The following is a 16,397-nucleotide window of genomic DNA, read 5'->3' as shown; positions in this document are numbered from 1 at the left end:
AAAGCCTAATAAGAAAGTATTGCTTTATTTGAGGCCTGTGGATGTTAAATGTAGTTGTATCTAGACCTTGCAGTCATCACTTATTCAGTTTCCGTGATGTGCACTGGCTGTTCCTGCTGCTGAAAACAGAGGAATGCAGAGAAAACCAGAAGAAAGAAAAAATGAGAATGATAAGAGACACAAAAGATAATGCAGAAAAAACGTTGAGAGTAATGGAGAGAAAGGAATGCCTCATTCCACTTGTCTGGGACCTGGAAGTGGTATATCACAAGCTAAGCCACTGATATGTGTCCTGAATTTAGTTAAGTTATTACAGTTCTGAAATAGTTACAATAACAATGGGAAAACTGTGTCATTACTAAATTCACTGTAATACCGTGGCGCTTGTGCTTCTCAAAATTTAGACCACATTTCCCATAAACCCCTCTACTTTCTCTCAGCGACGGTTTCTTTGTTTACAGTATTTAATCTGATTTTGCAAAATTTACATTCAGAGTAATAATAAAACGTTGGTACACACCCAGTTGCACATTTTTAAGTGTGAAAATTCATTAAATGAGAGTGAATACAGTGGTCGATGGGGTGTAAGGGAATGTCATTCTCGGTGTGTTATCTCCTGTAAGCCAGCTGGCTCCTTTGAGACTGAACATTTTGACCTTGTCTGGGATGAGCAGAGATACGCCAAGTCCCTGCCACTGATACACTCTTCATAAAGGACGAGTTTCTTAAGCTATGCTCCTTGATTTTCTGCACCCCAGATGCAATGAAATGTTGCCACATACTTTTTCACTTAGCAATCTCATTCTGTTACAGAAGCTTTAGAGATGAAATGTCTGTAAACTGTCTCTCCATCACAACAAGGCCATTCATTGTAGTTTTATGAGTGGTAGTTAGCATAATAGAATATTAAACAGGTTTCACGAAATTCACAAATACTAACCAGTACTCAAGATTTCTGTTTTTCTCTTGGGTGTTTTGTGCACGCTGGCTGAGTCATAACACTTGAACCTTTCAAATTATGTTTGAAAACTTTGACAAAATCAGTTTGCCATTAGATACAAACATGCATTTCTTTTAATTTCCTCCCTCTGTTTTTTCTCAGCTTTGCTCCTTCTAGCATCTTCGAACAATATCTGGACATCATGGAAACTGGAAATGTGATAACAGCAAAAGTCTAGACAGTTCAAATTTTAAAATTTTTATTTTCTGTTGTTGATGCTTCAGACCGGAGGAGTGTTTACTCGGGAAAGGAGCTTGAGTATGCCTTCTTTGTCCACTCTCTGTGTGTCCTGGGAAAACTCCTCATCTACACCAATGGAAGAAAGCTCTTTCCCATCAAAGTGAGGGAGCGCAAAGGTGCAAAACCATTTCTTTAAACACTTTTTTAATATCCGTCACATGCATGCGTGGGATTATATCATTTAATTTTTCACGTAGTTGCTCCACTCAAAGAAGTATGAAGTTTGACTGTATATTGTGCATTGCTGTCAACTGCAGGCCTCAATAGGTATTCACAAGTGGTCTAAAGGAATGACTTGCAGTTAAAGGGACAGATAGATTTGTTGATAGTTTATTGCCCTGTGCTGATCGTAATCTCTCCCGTTGTGATTTCACAACAGAATAGTCCCTGCAATCTTTACAACAAATAATCTCATGCATAGTAAAAATGAGTTTAAGCATAGTACCACTCCTTCCAGTTCTCCTGTGCAGTGATTTTTGTCCCTTTTCACCGCATCTTAATCACTAAAGTTACATAACATGATTGCTACGTAGTCGAACCCTCTAACGTAGACTCACTGTCTGTGTCACTGCAGTTAACCCCTCTTTATGTAATCACTCCTTCCAAGTTAGTCTGGAGACAATTAAATCACTGACGTTACAAATTTGTAAATCAATCATTAGTCCATTTTAGGTGGAGGCCTACTGATGAGTGTCTGTACACCTTGAAGTAGCCACCAAAGTCCCTTCCCCATCCCTGTGTGTCATGTTAATGTAATGTCTCGGGTTCAAACAGTTCAGACATTACCATCTGTTTTCAGTCCACCATCCTACCAGAATGATAGAAGTTAGTGGGTAGTAGTTGTCCTTAACATTTCTTTTGCAGTGTTTTCTTTACAATATGGGAAGTGTTGCCTTTGCTGCTAGAAGAATGGAAAGATGACGACAATTCATCAACTATCCTTAGCAACATGTATCACAAAGATGTGTTTGTTGCTTCGCAGATTTACATTATATGATGTGGTATGGTCTTTGGAAGTAGGCTGCAAACAACAATTATTTTTATCTTCATTTATATTTCTGGTTTATCGATTTATCTATAAAATAACAGAAAATTGTGAAAAATGCTCATCACAGTTTCCTAGAGCCTAAAGAAATATATTGGCTGTTAATATAACCTGTCCCGGAATTATACAGTAATTAGGATTTTTCTTGGGAACTACACACCAAGATGACCCTCGTCTTCAAGGCTCCCAAAACTGCAGACAATTACCTTTTCAGCAGTAACACCTATTTTTAGTGTACCTGTCCAGGCACTGCATCGCCACACGCATTTACTCATTTACCCGTGTCTGTGTATTCAGATCCAATCAGCCTGACAGATCTGGTTGTCATCCTGATTTGCGTCATGCACCAACACCCCAAGCCTCCGCACAGTGATACCTTAAACACAGGTGGGTCCCACACGCTCACGCAAAGACATAAACCGCGTCGAAGAGTTTCGACATTCTCCCTGGCTTCTCTCCAGACTGAGGTATGAAATCAGGGACTGAGGAAGCATAGCGACTCTCCCTGTCAGGCGTCAAAGCATTCCTCACACCATATCTTTTATTTCTCAACTTTGTACTGAGTCATGCAGTACTATGGTTGTCTCCTTGCTTTATTGTCCCATCCATTCTCATGAATTAAACTGCAGCAACTTTTCTGCCAGCGATCAATAGCGTTCCCTACCTTGACTTTGTCAAAGGATCATCTCCTTTGGCTGCTGCAGGAAGTCATGCTGATAAAGTCGTAGATTAATATTAATATTTTACTCGTAGTTTGATCAAGATCGCACGTAGCATGTGAGAGTTTATTGTGAGCAGTATCAAGAATCAAGTAGACACAGAAGTAATGTACCGTATGTATGTGAGAGATCTATTATTGACAGGAGGATAAGATGTTCGAATTTCAAACTCAGATGACTTGTAATGTAATGTCGTAATAATAGTATTGTTCCTGGAACATATCCTCTTTTTCCCCAAATTTTTAACTGCACTCCAGTGATGATGAATATATCCAATATTTTATGGTTCTCATAGACACCTGTATAAATCTGTGTCCTTAATATTCAGATGTATTATTTGCATAGATCAAAAGTGTAAATCATGTAAATGTACATCTCCACTCCCCATAAAGTCTACAAAAATGGAAATTAACCTAAAATGCATAGATCCAATCGGAAAAAGCATTCAGCAGCTCTGCTAAAAGCCACTTTGCCAAGATTTGATTTCCAGGATACTGACAGACGGGGAACAAGCAAGAACAATGCTTTTACTGTCAGTCTTAAAGGATATTAAATATTATTGGATGAATACATATGCATGCCATTCAGTTGGAAAAAGGTTAATATTTATTGTTTGTGTGTTCAGAGACTCTGTCGCCCAGCAGTCTGGTGATGGAGCTGCTGTGGATGCTGTGTGAGAGGACAGAGTGTGCTGCAGAGTGTCTCTACCAGACTGCTGTCATAGAGACGCTGCTGGCTCCTGTTATAGCTCTGCTCAATGGACAGCAGGTCAAATACACCCCCCTACACCAGTACATAAACAGATAAATTACATCACCCTGCTTTATCATTGCACCCTTTATATCACAGATATGCTGGTATGGGAGTGCACCACAAAGCCTTATACAATCATTAACCCTAGATTTTCAATGTTTGGATTTAGGTTGTGAGCTTTCTAATGGTCTAAATTCTATTTCAGGGTCCTTTTCAACCAGCTAAGATTAAAACTCTGGGGAAGCCACTGAATACTTTTTTTACTAGGTGGTAGTGAAATGGTAAAATATACAGATTTTAAAGATTGACTGTGACTCAAAATACTAGAAACTGGTCATTTCAGTCATAATAAATGCCTCAGCCTTTTAGCCCTTATCCTACATTCAGTTAACAAGTTTTATTCCCTAAACAGTACCTCAAATTTTAACCCTCGCCAATAAAAACATAACATTTGCTTTTACCATATTTCTATAATCTACATCTAACTCTAATGTTGACTATAAATGTAAGGCCGATGGCCACAGTCTTACCCTAACCTCAACTATTACCTCAGAGATTTTAATCTTGATTCTCTTGAAGGAAACTGATGTTCATCTAATCAATATTTGGTCTGCTATGTATTCAATAATTATAGTTAGATTGAATCATAGGTTTGCACAGAGTGGTTGAAAGGGGAAAGAACATCTTGACCTGCAGAGGAAGCAAATCTGTTATCTTTCAAGGTTAGCTAGGGATAGTAGAGACAAGTACACTATAATACCAGCGTGCAGTGTTTTCCTAGCTACCACTGTAGTGGTGACTCGACAATATTTTGGATTTGGACTATAAGGAGAATCCTGTGTCACTGTGACTCAGCAATATTTTGCAATTAGACAAATCAGATAATCCTGTGTAACTTGCGTCCCGTAGGACGAGCATGGGGTGAGAGGGTTAAAAGAACATGTCAGAGAATAGATTTTGGATTCTGCAGACCCTTCGCGTGTCAGATTGGTACGTTTACTCTGTTATTTGAAGAATAAAATTGTGTGATGCAGTACTAAATTTGCTGTCCTCCTGTGTCTTTGGCTCCTACCAACCCAGAAGTGAATGTTTTCATACCATCTATTGACAAACTGAAGAAGACAGAAGAAAATCCACAAGAATTCCACATGTGTATCCTAAAGTGCTCGTTATAATCATGTTAGAAAGACACAGAGATGTAGCTGTTAACTGGTCAAAGCAGGATCATATTGTCATTGGTCAGCCATTCACACACTGCTTGAAATTGTGGAAGCATCGGTTATGAAAATATGATAGCTTTTTCTCAGTTCCATCATTGTCAGTGTTAATGATGTTATTTCAACTTTTGAACTGTTCATCCCTCCTGAGATTCCACTCGTTTCTGAAGCTCTTGTGTAATTCTAACCTTATTTAATCTTTTCGGTTTGCAGGCCAAATTAAAGTCTCCTGCAGCAACACTAACTCTCATCGCTGACATTCTGGCTCGCATCGCAAACACTGACAGAGGATTAGCTCTCTTCTTGTACGAGAAGAATCTCCTTGTGGCCCACAGTGAGCGGTGAGACAGTGTAATTGAATGGTCATTAAATGCACGTTGTCATTTTGTCTTTTTGATGGTAATGAATAAATTACATTTCCCTGACTAAGCTAGAAGACTTCAATAGAGATAGTTTGCATAACCAGTCCCCCTGGTTCGGCACCGAGCGCAGGTTAGACCCGAGGATGTTGCTGGTTTGTCAGTCGCTGCGATTACATCCTTGATCAACTCAAGTGTAGCTCCAGCATAAATGTGTTTGTTGGTCAGGGTCACTCAGTGGGTCCAGGTAAATTGGTATCCTGATTCAATTGGCCGACCATGGCAACGACCTCAGCTGGTTCAGTCTGTCCAGCATCCTGTTGTTGTGAATTGGCAATAATACTTTTCCAAGGCTACTATCAAATTTGAGTATTAAACTTAGTTTTGACTAATTCACTTCAGCGCACCCTTCCATTTTGCATGTATGTGAGCTCCTCCAATAATGTTGTGCTAATGAATGCACTAGGGATCCCAATCTGTGTTTTTTGTTACTCAGGGAATTAAGAAATTGAGTGCAGACTGGTAAAGCTTTGGATTTGTTAAATTCAAAATCAGAGAAAAATAAAAGTACTGTACTAGAATATCTTTTACATTTAGACAACATAAAAAACCAGGAAGGGAAAGCACTTAAGTGCCCCATAACTCCTCAAAGGTCGACACTGAAAATCACCGACGGGGATCATGACTGTATTGAACCGCCTTGATATACCTTGACCATTGCATTTTTTTGTAGCACAACTCATATTAAATGCCCAAAAATCTGTCTCTTTGTTCTTTCTCTCTCTCTTCTCTGCAGAACCTTTGCTGCTCTTGTCATTGTACAGTTTACCCTGAGGCTGCTGGATAAGGAGCTGTCATCACTAAGTGAATCTGACACATCCCATACATTATGTGGAGCTTTTATCTTTGTCTGTAGGCAGATGTACAACACCTGTGAGGGATTGCAGGTCCTCCGACCCTATGGCCTGCACAAGGCTATAGCTGCTGCGTGGAAAAAGGTACCTGCGTGTCCACACTCCATGAGTTGCATTTGTAGCTACTTTATTATTGTGTCAAAGAGGCACAAACTTAATAACTTTAATCTGTTTATTTTTTAACCTCAGATTGCGAGTGGTTAAAGAACAGTTTAACAAAAAGACCTCAGGGGATTTTGGATAAAAATCATGCTTGATATATGGGAAGCTCACTCAAAACAGTTTTAAAGTACTTTGCACTACCAAAAACAAATATGTTAAAAACAAGGTCATTAAACACATTGGAAAATTATTTAGCACATATAGAATATCTTCAAAAATACAGTCTGTACTCTAAGACAAAACTGAAAAAGCAGAACTTAAAACAAAATCACAGTTGACTGTGCACCCAAAACCAAAATCAACTCCCAACCACTACTGTTACAGTACAGTTAGAGAGGACTCCTATAGAAGACCTGTAGTGACACTGCTTGTACTAGGAAGAAGAAATCGTTAATGCCTCGGTGGTAGATCTTTGTCAGTCTAGCAAGAAGTCCTACCTCACGTCTCTACCTCTTTGTTATCCAAAACATCCATGTCAAAAATTAACCTCTTGGAATCAGTCTACAACATTTTCCCAGTCACTTCCTTCAGACTTTACTGACATCTGTGTTAAATATTAATTATCAGCCTGCGCCTAATGCACCGTTGCACTGCACAGTATATACTATGTGATGTCTCAGATCCAAGACCACATCCATTTTCCTTGTGTTAGATAGTGTAACTACAGCGCTGACCTCGGTCCACCCACTACAATCTGACACCAACATGGCCCCTAGACTTTGTGGGAGGGGTACTAAGGAAGCATGCGATTTTTAATAAGCTCACAGGGGGGAAAGACAGTTAGCAGTTAAACGTTTGATTGTCTAGAATGACTGACCCTGATTTCCACTACTGTCAGATGTTGCTAGATGGTTTATAAACTTTTAAAATTTCCTTAGTATTAATATACAGTCTGTTGGAGTAATGGAGATGAATTCAGTCTGCCTGAGTAGTTTTCTGTACACTTATTTAGTTTGTTAAAGATTCACCATGCTCTAACGTATAGTACAAATGTACAAACAGTGGGTTCTTTAAATTTCCTGAATATTGCATTATAATGTAGATATTAACAACATCAAGACAAAACATAAAGGCTAATGTAGACAGACATTTCAGCAATGTACAGGGAAAGTCCCACAAGGAATAGCAAATAACAAATTATGAAATCCAAATACAGCTGGTTTCCATAGTTTTCTATATACACTCAGAAACAGTTGAATATGAATCTTTAGGTTAATTTAATATTGAATAAAGAAAACAAAGGCAATTGCTTTAAAGTCTTAGCAACATGCTGTGAATAAGGCTGTGAATAATTCTGATGAAGACCTTCAGATGTATCCACACACTCATACACATGGATGGATAAAGAGCAATACTAATACATTTTCCTTCCTTATTTCTAGACCAGTTCTTCGTCAGAAAGGGTAGCTACCCCGATACCCGGGGCCACCGCTGGAGCATCCACCCAGGAACTGCAGAACATGTGAGGCTACACACATACACAGTCTGAGTACGTTACTAAAATCGCTGGAATTACAGTAGTGATTGGTCATAATGCAGGTATTACAGAGACTCAACGTGGACATTTAAAGACATAGATTTGTTTCTTTTTTTTTTTTAACCCATGGCCAAGTCACTTACTATCACAGAGGCAGAATTTTGATAATGTTTTGGACTAGTCTGGTTTTTTAATTTACAGCCTTCAACAGTTGGCTTGTTCCCTTTTCAGAGATAATTGTAAGGTATAAACCCACGTTTTACATGCAGAGAAGGACCATGCAAACTCCAAATATGAATATCTTTACTAAATTGTGCACTGATGGCTAACAATCAAAATATTGCATACAGAAACTACTAGTTCAGATATCGGTCTCAGTTTCACTCCAGACCAACACAGTCCAGTCCAGTCTAGCTGCATGCAAATCCTATGGTACACTTGTTCAACATATTCAAGATATTAATTTTTGGAAAGGTGTATATATTAAATATAACACTGTTTATCAACCTAAATAATAAAATTAGGTTAGAACAGTGAGGGATATTGTTGAGATGAACTGGACTGATGTTGTGTTGTGTTGTGTATGTACACGTCTCCATATGACAAATCAAAGTTCAAGAACAAAATACCTGATTGGCTTACAAACTAGATTTCTCAATGTTTCTTTTTTTTTTTTTTGCTGGGGGAAAAAAAAACTGGCATATTTGGTAAACATGGGGAGTTTAGTATTCAGTAAAGCATTTATGGGAACAAACAAACCTCACAATTAAAGAGATTCAGTGTAAGGAAGTCATTATTGAAATCCCAGGCTGAACTATTGTTAAACAAAGAAAATCATATCAGTAAAAAAGAAAGGAATCGGAGGAAGCTGGCCACCTAAATCAGTCACCATTTCTTAGTTAAGAAGCACATTTACCACCTGTACATTAACCAGCTTTCCCCGATTGCTCACCTGTTTAACGAGTTAACCAAATGTGACTTGAACGCTGTGTATCTCACAGTGTGAATACATTGTACCGTAGCTAACTCTTTTATTTCTGTCTTTGGAACAGGCTTATCTGGGAGGAAACGCTGTTGGACAGTCTACTGAACTTTGCTGCAACTCCTAAAGGCCTACTCCTGCTCCAGCAAACAGGGGCCATTAATGAATGTGTCTCCTACATGTTCTCTCGCTTTACTAAAAAACTACAGGTAATAACAAACACTGAACTTTACAATGGTACACAAGTATAACTCTGGCAATTTTCAATTTGGTCCGTATCTTTCTTGCCTTCTCCATCTTAAAAAAATAACATTTAAAATTTTGTCGTTACTCCTTCACTTTAATATAGTTATACCCAGTTTGCCAGGTGCACTGCTCTCACTGCACTGAGTTTTTTTTCCCTAACCTTTATTAATAGTCTGTACGTTTGCTGAGCCAAATGCTCTTTTAACAGCAACACGGTTACTCCTGGAAACTGCCCAAACCACAGTGACTACAGTAGTGTGCTTAGTCACTGAAAAGCCCCATTTGAGCAGTTGGGGGTTTAAGTGACTTTGCTCGAGGACACCTCAAGTGTGGTAATGAGGGAGCAGCACTACTCATATTATTCTCCACCTAGTTTCCAGTCCCCAATCCACAATGTGCTGACTTCGCAACAGCAGGTGTAAAATACTGCTACTAGGGAATTCCAAATGTTGCCAGAATCGTTTACTTTTAAAAGCACTGGTAGCCGATTTAAAGTTAAATTGTCAGCTAGCCAGATAAGTTTATCTTACCACCTTCACTTCTACAAAGCATAGGATTTTAGGGTAGAAGTGCTGATTATATATTTTCAAGGTACTATTTCATCACCCTCATGAAAGCCCCGGAAGAATTAGCTTTGGCATTGGCTCGATTAATCCTTCTTGATGCTATCAATATGCCAAAGTAACATAATGCTGTTCAAGTGATTTGGTTTATTTTATTTTATTTTTTGCCACATTGACTAGAGTTACTGTAGGTCATCACCACAGCCATAGCAGAGTTTGGAAAAAGTCATTCAGCGATTAAGATAAGATTCTGAAATTTTAATCACTGATGAACACAAATTTACATGATCACATCTTCAAATTCATATCTAAAATTACATCGGTTTTTGGTATGTACACACAGGAGCTTTAAAGCTTGTTTCCTGCACAAACAGAACATTAAAATATGCACGCATTCATGCATTCATTCAGTTGGCCTATGTCATCGGTATCCCTCATTCATTCTGCAGAAGATGCGGTAATTTTTCGCTCCTGCTCCTCCTCAGAGCCATAGTCACATTTCCCCAAGACTGTTTAGTGTTCACTAGTAGCCTGGAGGCTGTTACACGCTGCTACTTCCACACTGGGTTTGATTTATTCATCTCTGGACTCTACATATCCCTTACATACATAGTACACACACTCAGTCTTACTGCAACCCTTAGCTAATCCCCTGTGGGCTTAATTTAGTGAGTTTAATTAATTTAGTTTATTTTCAGCATTCGAGTAGTGTCATAGCAGAGTTTGCGTACTGGATCAAAACGCCAAATTTTCTCCCAAAATAGAGCTCGGTTTCCTTCAAATTCAAGCCCTTCTTTTTTCTACATTAATCCTTCATTTTTCCATCTTGTCCAAACCTCTCATTTATTTTTGGCTCATATATGCAAAAGCTACAAAGATACAACTTAAATATTTTGGGTTATTTTGGGTGATTTATAGGTTTTTTGTGTTTTCTGTAGGTGAGCCGCTGTGAGAAGTTTGGATATGGGGTGATGGTGACACAGGTGGCAGCAACTGCTCCAGGGGTGGTGGCTTTGCACTGTTCAGGTACTAATGCCTTTTTTTTCGCTAAAAAAAAAACACTTGCCACCTGTGATGCTCAAGGCTTTTATTCTAAGCAGTTGTTGTCAACATAAAGCAGGCATCGAGCAGCCCAGGGAGAAACATCATTGTCAAATTGTTTGTGTCAGGATAAATGGATGAAGAAAGAGCAAGAGAAGATATTGGGTGTCAATGTTTCTAAGACAGTTTTACAAGTAGCATAGTAAATCATATTTGAATGCATTCCAAATATCACATACATATTAATGCTAGGTTGAAAGGAGGTACACATAGGCAAAGGCATAGATATTGGCAAACAACTCATACAATTTGTAAGCCTGGAAGTGCAAAATTGAATTGTAAATTTTTAGATTTGTAATACTTGAGTTATCTGGGTGGCTGAGCGGTTAAGCAGTATACCAAATAATTGCAATTTCCACAGTTTGAATGTGGTTGGGGACATTTGTTCCATGTTAATCTCCGCTCTCTATCCATGTTTTCTGTCTCTGTCTACTGTCAAAAAACACTGAAAAAGTCAAAAAAGAACCTGTCATAGAATTTTAATTATGCTCATTTCTGATGTCTTTGAAAGTTTCTGTATTAAAACATGTAAACATTTTAAAGAATAGAAAGCAGATATCAGTTTTTTATGATGAAATACTAGATCCTTAATAGTTTAAAATCTCAATTGCATGTGGAATTTTATAATTCCAAGCTCATAAATTCAGAATTTCTCCATACAAATCCACATTGAAACCAACGGCTTTGAGGTTTCAGGTTTTGTCCGGGCATTGGTGATTGAGCTTTGGTCAACTCTGGAATGTGGAAGTGAAGATGTGAGGGTGGTCCGTCCCAAACCAACACCCATGGACCCCATCGACAGGAGCTGCCTCAAGGTACCGTGTGTGTGTGTGTGTGTGTGTGTGTGTGTGTGTGTGTGTGTGTGTGTGTGAGTTTGTGAGAGAGAGCGTAAACTACCGTTACACTTTTCAATCAAACAGGACTGTAGTCGTACTTTACTCTGTTTATCTGCAGAAAAACTATTTTAAACCTTGAGAATGATGAGGCTCAAAATTTAATTTGAAGCACGACTAGTGTGTGTGTGTGTGTGTGTGTGTGTGTGTGTGTGTGTGTGTGTGTGTGTGTGTGTGTGTGTGTGTGTGTGTGTGTGTGTGTGTGTGTGTGAGATGCTTGCGTCTGACAGGAGCCATGTCATCTCCCCCTCAATAAAACTAGCCAAGTGAATACGGACAACCAATGAAGTGTCAACTGTGCCCTGCAAGTAGTGACTTTAAAGCCTGCCTTATCAGCTGCCTTATCAGCTGCCTAAATGCAGTCACACCTCCTAGTCTATCCCCGCCAGCACATGCCAGTAGAGCCCTGGACCTGAGCCAGTGCTGAACACAGATAAAATGTGCAATTAAATGTGTGTGTGAAGTTTTATGCCTTGACCGCTGTAAGACAAAGCAAACTAAATATGTAGCGCAGACTTTTTACACCAGCATTTTTGGCAGATTAGTTGTATGCAAAGTTGTAGGATGGGGAGATGGGTGGCATTTTCACCTTTTGTGAGTTTATAATTTCGTTCAGTGTGTTGGATTCGTCTCTGGGTTGGAAACATTAAAAACACAAGCAGATGGTTAATAAAATGTGTAGAAGTCTGTAGTGCGCGTTTGAAACATCAGACAGGAGCATCCTCTAGCCTGCATGTCAAAGTGTCCTTGGGCAAGATACTGCGCCCCAAATTGCCCCTGCTGTATGTGCCATTACGGTGTGAGAGTGTATGCGGATGTGATGTATGGATGTGTGTGAATGGGTGAATGTGGCACGTAGTCTAAAGCGCTTTGAGTGGTTGATAAGACCAGAAAAGCGCAGTGAGTGCAGTCCATTTACCATTTACCATTCTTCTTGATGCCCATGTATATCCCAGTATTCCTTGAGCCCGTGATAAGAACAGGACTTCCGTTGTTTTATTATTCTTCAGAATACTGTTCTGTTCACATGTTCAGATGTAATTTCATGCTGTAGAAGTTCGATCTTCTTTCCATTTCCATTTTCATGTTTTCTTTGTTTTTGCATCAATTAAAATTTTATCATGGACAAAATACAATGGATTTGTGGATATTAAAATTAATTGTCTAATCAAGCTGTAATGTTTTCTTTTATCATACCACCTCTAGTATTTGTATTTTAAATATTTATTTTTATAGGGATGCGTATCATTGGACTAATGCCACATTCAGTGTCCATAGTCTCAGCTAGTTTTCAAAACAAATCCTTTGAAAAGTATTTCCAAAAAAAACGACAAAACACATTAACGGTAAATGGGTAAAATAAAAGTAGATTAAATTCTAATGAATCATCTGATCACCAATGACTACAGCTTGATCACTCTCCAACCGTTTCAGCTTGAATTCAACATGAGCCTAGTTTAAGATCAGTTTTGAGTTTAGTTCTGATTTAGGCCTTTTGTACCCATTTTTCTTTTTGCCCTTTTGCCACTTTCTATAACCCTCTCTTTGTCTTTCTGTCTGTTTCTTTCCGTCTTACCAGTCCTTCCTCTCCCTGGTCAATCTGCTTTCCTCTTCCCACTCAGTATGGGAGCTGCTGGGCCGACAGCCTTTAGCCAACAAGAGTGAATACGCCCTGAGAGAAATGCCAACCTCCATTCCTGTGAGTGTTTTTCACAGTGTAGTTCAGATTTCATGCAGTGCCTCTTCTTGCCATTTGAGGGCATGTTTGCCATTTTTATTTTACCACCATCCTCTCGTTGTTTTATATTGCAAAGGGCTCCTGCTAAGCCCCCAATATACTGAGGCTGATGTACATTTTCCATCTTACACACTGTAAACATCCACACTGTTTTCGTTTTGCACCAACCCGCTGTATTCTGTTTCACAGACTCTCATTTTACTCCACAGGATTTGATTGACAGGCTGATTGCTGTGAATTCAGATGCGAAGATTCATTCCCTGTTCCACTATGAGCAGTCTCATACATTCGGCCTGAGGTGAGATTTATTTTTTTACCCTGTTACTTAACATTAGTGGGGAAGCTCACAATATCAGATTAGCACCTGGTTACATGCACACACTTCAGCCTCTGGCAATAGCAGACTGGCATGGGCCTTTATACTCTGATTACCCAGCACTGAAAGGCTGATGAAAGGATTTCTCTGGACAAGAGAGGCATGAGCTCTGCTGTGTGGGTGTGTGTGTGTGTGTGTGTGTATTTCTATATTTAAGAAGAACAGACATCCTAACAGTGAGAAGGTTGGTGAAGGAGGTGAAGGAGGTGAAGGAATTCCTCTAAAATGAAGAGCTGCTTTTATTTTGATTCTAGTTTTGACTAGGTTCAGGTTGAATGGGCTGGACTTATATAGCGCTTTTCTGGTCTTATCCACTCAAAGCACTTTAAACTATGTGCCACATTCACCCATTCACACACAAATTCATACAGGCTCTTTTCTATACATACGGCGCTTTCTACCACACACTCGCACACTGAAGATACACCGGGGGAAATTTTTGGTTCAGTATCTTGCCCAAGGACACTCAGATAAGTCAACTGGAGGAGCCGGGGATCGAAGCACCGACCTTGGACGACCCGCTCTACCTCCTGAGCCACAGTCGGCCCAGGTTTAGTGTCAGGGTTAACGTGGTCCAGACTAAAAATGGCTAAAAATGTGTTCAAGAGCGATTCTAAATCAATCTGCCCTTGAAAAAGTACATGTGTGTCTTGGTTGTGTGTGCAAAACTCTGGTGGCTGCTGTGCATTCCTTTGCCTTTTTTAAAGGCGTTCTGAATCACAATAGCTTTGACTTGTTTGGAGCCATGCTGACTCACTCCGTCTGTGCCTGTCAGTCAGCCCACTCCTATTAAAATCCAGAAAACAAATGAAAGGAACAAGAGCCTCTATTCATTTGCCACCCAGACTGATGGATTAAATGACAGACTTACACTCTGTGCCTCTCTGTGGGTCGCTAAATGTGCTAAATGCAGCGATAAGTCAAGTCGTACCATGATAAATTTGAGGTATTGGTATAACAGCCTTAAAACAACATTTTCTGATTAAATATTAAAATGTGAAAATTAAATATTTTTTGGCCATAAACACAGCAAATTACAATTTTGAAGGTTAGACAGCTCATCTAACCCAAACGGCTTTAAAAGATATAACAAAGCCATGAGTTAGAGAAAAAAATAGTTACCCAAAGGGCATTAAAATTCATAAAAAAAATCTTGAATATAGTGAGTAAAGGTTGAATTCAATTTTCAGTTAATTTTATCCTGAGTTCATTTTCAAAGTTTTTGCCGTCATGACAATTGTGTTCAAAATCCCTTTACCGTAGAGTTTTACACACAAAATATGGCTACTGCATACTGCTGCGCTCCCGTGAGGCGCTTCTATTCAATACACATCCATGTGGCCAATGTGTACTCCACCGGTTGAACCCTAAAGATGCTTAAAACAGGTGCTTTTTGACTAAGCTTCACTCACAATGCAATGGTGTCTGTTTTGACTCGATTTTCTGGTTATCCTTTGCCATAAGGGATACGACAGCATGGTTTAGGGATTGTGCTTTATTGATCCTGGAGGGGAAAATTGTATCATTAAAGCAGCTGCTACAGACAAGGACATGGCCCTGATTATATGAGAATTAAAATATAAGAATTCAGTTATAAGACTTGAAAACTGGTGGTTAGTTATTAAACTTAAGTATTGGAAAGTAACTTTGGAAAAAAACTCCCTTTGGTAATATTTATTAACAGTTGCACTCTAAAACTCAGCTTTATCTGCTTTAATAGGGCTGTGTGGGTGTGGTTTGGTCAGATTTAATGTGTCCTGGCAACATAAGAAAACAACCCACAACTGTCAACCTATTTTGGTTCAAATTTTGCTAACGCTTGGTTGGTGCATGAAAGTATTTGATATCACCTCCCCAACTGAGCCCCGTCCAATTTTAAACCCGTGGAAGAGCATCGACAAAACAGACAAAAATAGACACAAATCTTGTGAAAATCATGTTAAATAAGCAAAATAAAGTAAATGAACACTGGTTTTGAGACTCAACAGAGGATGTCGCTACAGCAGTAGGGTTGGGTACCTCCTGTTGCAGTCACTGTTACAGCATGGAAAGAACAACCTTCTGTTGATGCATCAGGATGCTGTGGAGAGTATAGGGGGATGCTTCACTACAGACCAGTCAAACATGCGGCTGTTTCACACACACTTACGATACCTAAACCATCACACGACGTAGAGCTAGCCAAGGCCATTCATGTGCATGAAGTTTGAAACTTGTTCTGACACAACTTTATGGGATTATGAAGTTGCTGACACACTAAGTGTTCTGGTGCCACTTTCATGTTAAATGGATTTTCACTTATCAGCAGCATGACTTTTTTTTTCCTGTGCTGTAACGCTGTATTTAATTACTTAATGGGCGACACTGTTCTAGTTTGGTTTGGCCCAACTTGTATGTAGTGGAGAACAGCACCCCCTACAGTTGAGGGGCCAGTAAAGCTCTGGAGTAAAGTACAGTTGTATGAAAAAGTTTTGGCAGTCCTCTGCAAATTACACATTTTGCAGATTTTTGAAGTGAAAAGAAGTAAATACAACCCCTGCAGCAAACAGACATAAAAAACGAGCCTTTGTTCAAAAGAAATGAGCTGTTACTTTTTATTTTATGAACTTAAA

The 16,397-nt window shown here is 39.2% G+C and overlaps 1 protein-coding gene across 5 annotated transcripts in view; it reads left to right on the top strand.

The window, feature by feature from the left end:
* The window catches only part of tbc1d32 (TBC1 domain family, member 32), a 78,620-nt gene that overhangs the window by 6,925 nt on the left and 55,298 nt on the right, over positions 1-16,397 (top strand). For all 5 annotated transcript variants that reach the window (XM_040124963.1, XM_040124962.1, XM_040124961.1 and 2 more), the window contains exons 13-23: positions 1,225-1,356; positions 2,583-2,672; positions 3,630-3,772; positions 5,188-5,315; positions 6,130-6,331; positions 7,792-7,871; positions 8,939-9,077; positions 10,616-10,703; positions 11,475-11,593; positions 13,251-13,370; positions 13,619-13,707. In XM_040124963.1, coding sequence (XP_039980897.1) covers positions 1,225-1,356; positions 2,583-2,672; positions 3,630-3,772; positions 5,188-5,315; positions 6,130-6,331; positions 7,792-7,871; positions 8,939-9,077; positions 10,616-10,703; positions 11,475-11,593; positions 13,251-13,370; positions 13,619-13,707 — 1,330 coding nt within the window. The remainder of the gene's footprint in view (positions 1-1,224; positions 1,357-2,582; positions 2,673-3,629; positions 3,773-5,187; positions 5,316-6,129; positions 6,332-7,791; positions 7,872-8,938; positions 9,078-10,615; positions 10,704-11,474; positions 11,594-13,250; positions 13,371-13,618; positions 13,708-16,397) is intronic.

This window comes from Xiphias gladius, chromosome 4 (assembly GCF_016859285.1).
Source record: "Xiphias gladius isolate SHS-SW01 ecotype Sanya breed wild chromosome 4, ASM1685928v1, whole genome shotgun sequence".
NCBI classification, from domain to species: domain Eukaryota; kingdom Metazoa; phylum Chordata; class Actinopteri; order Istiophoriformes; family Xiphiidae; genus Xiphias; species Xiphias gladius.
This window is presented reverse-complemented; position numbering and strand designations above follow the sequence as displayed.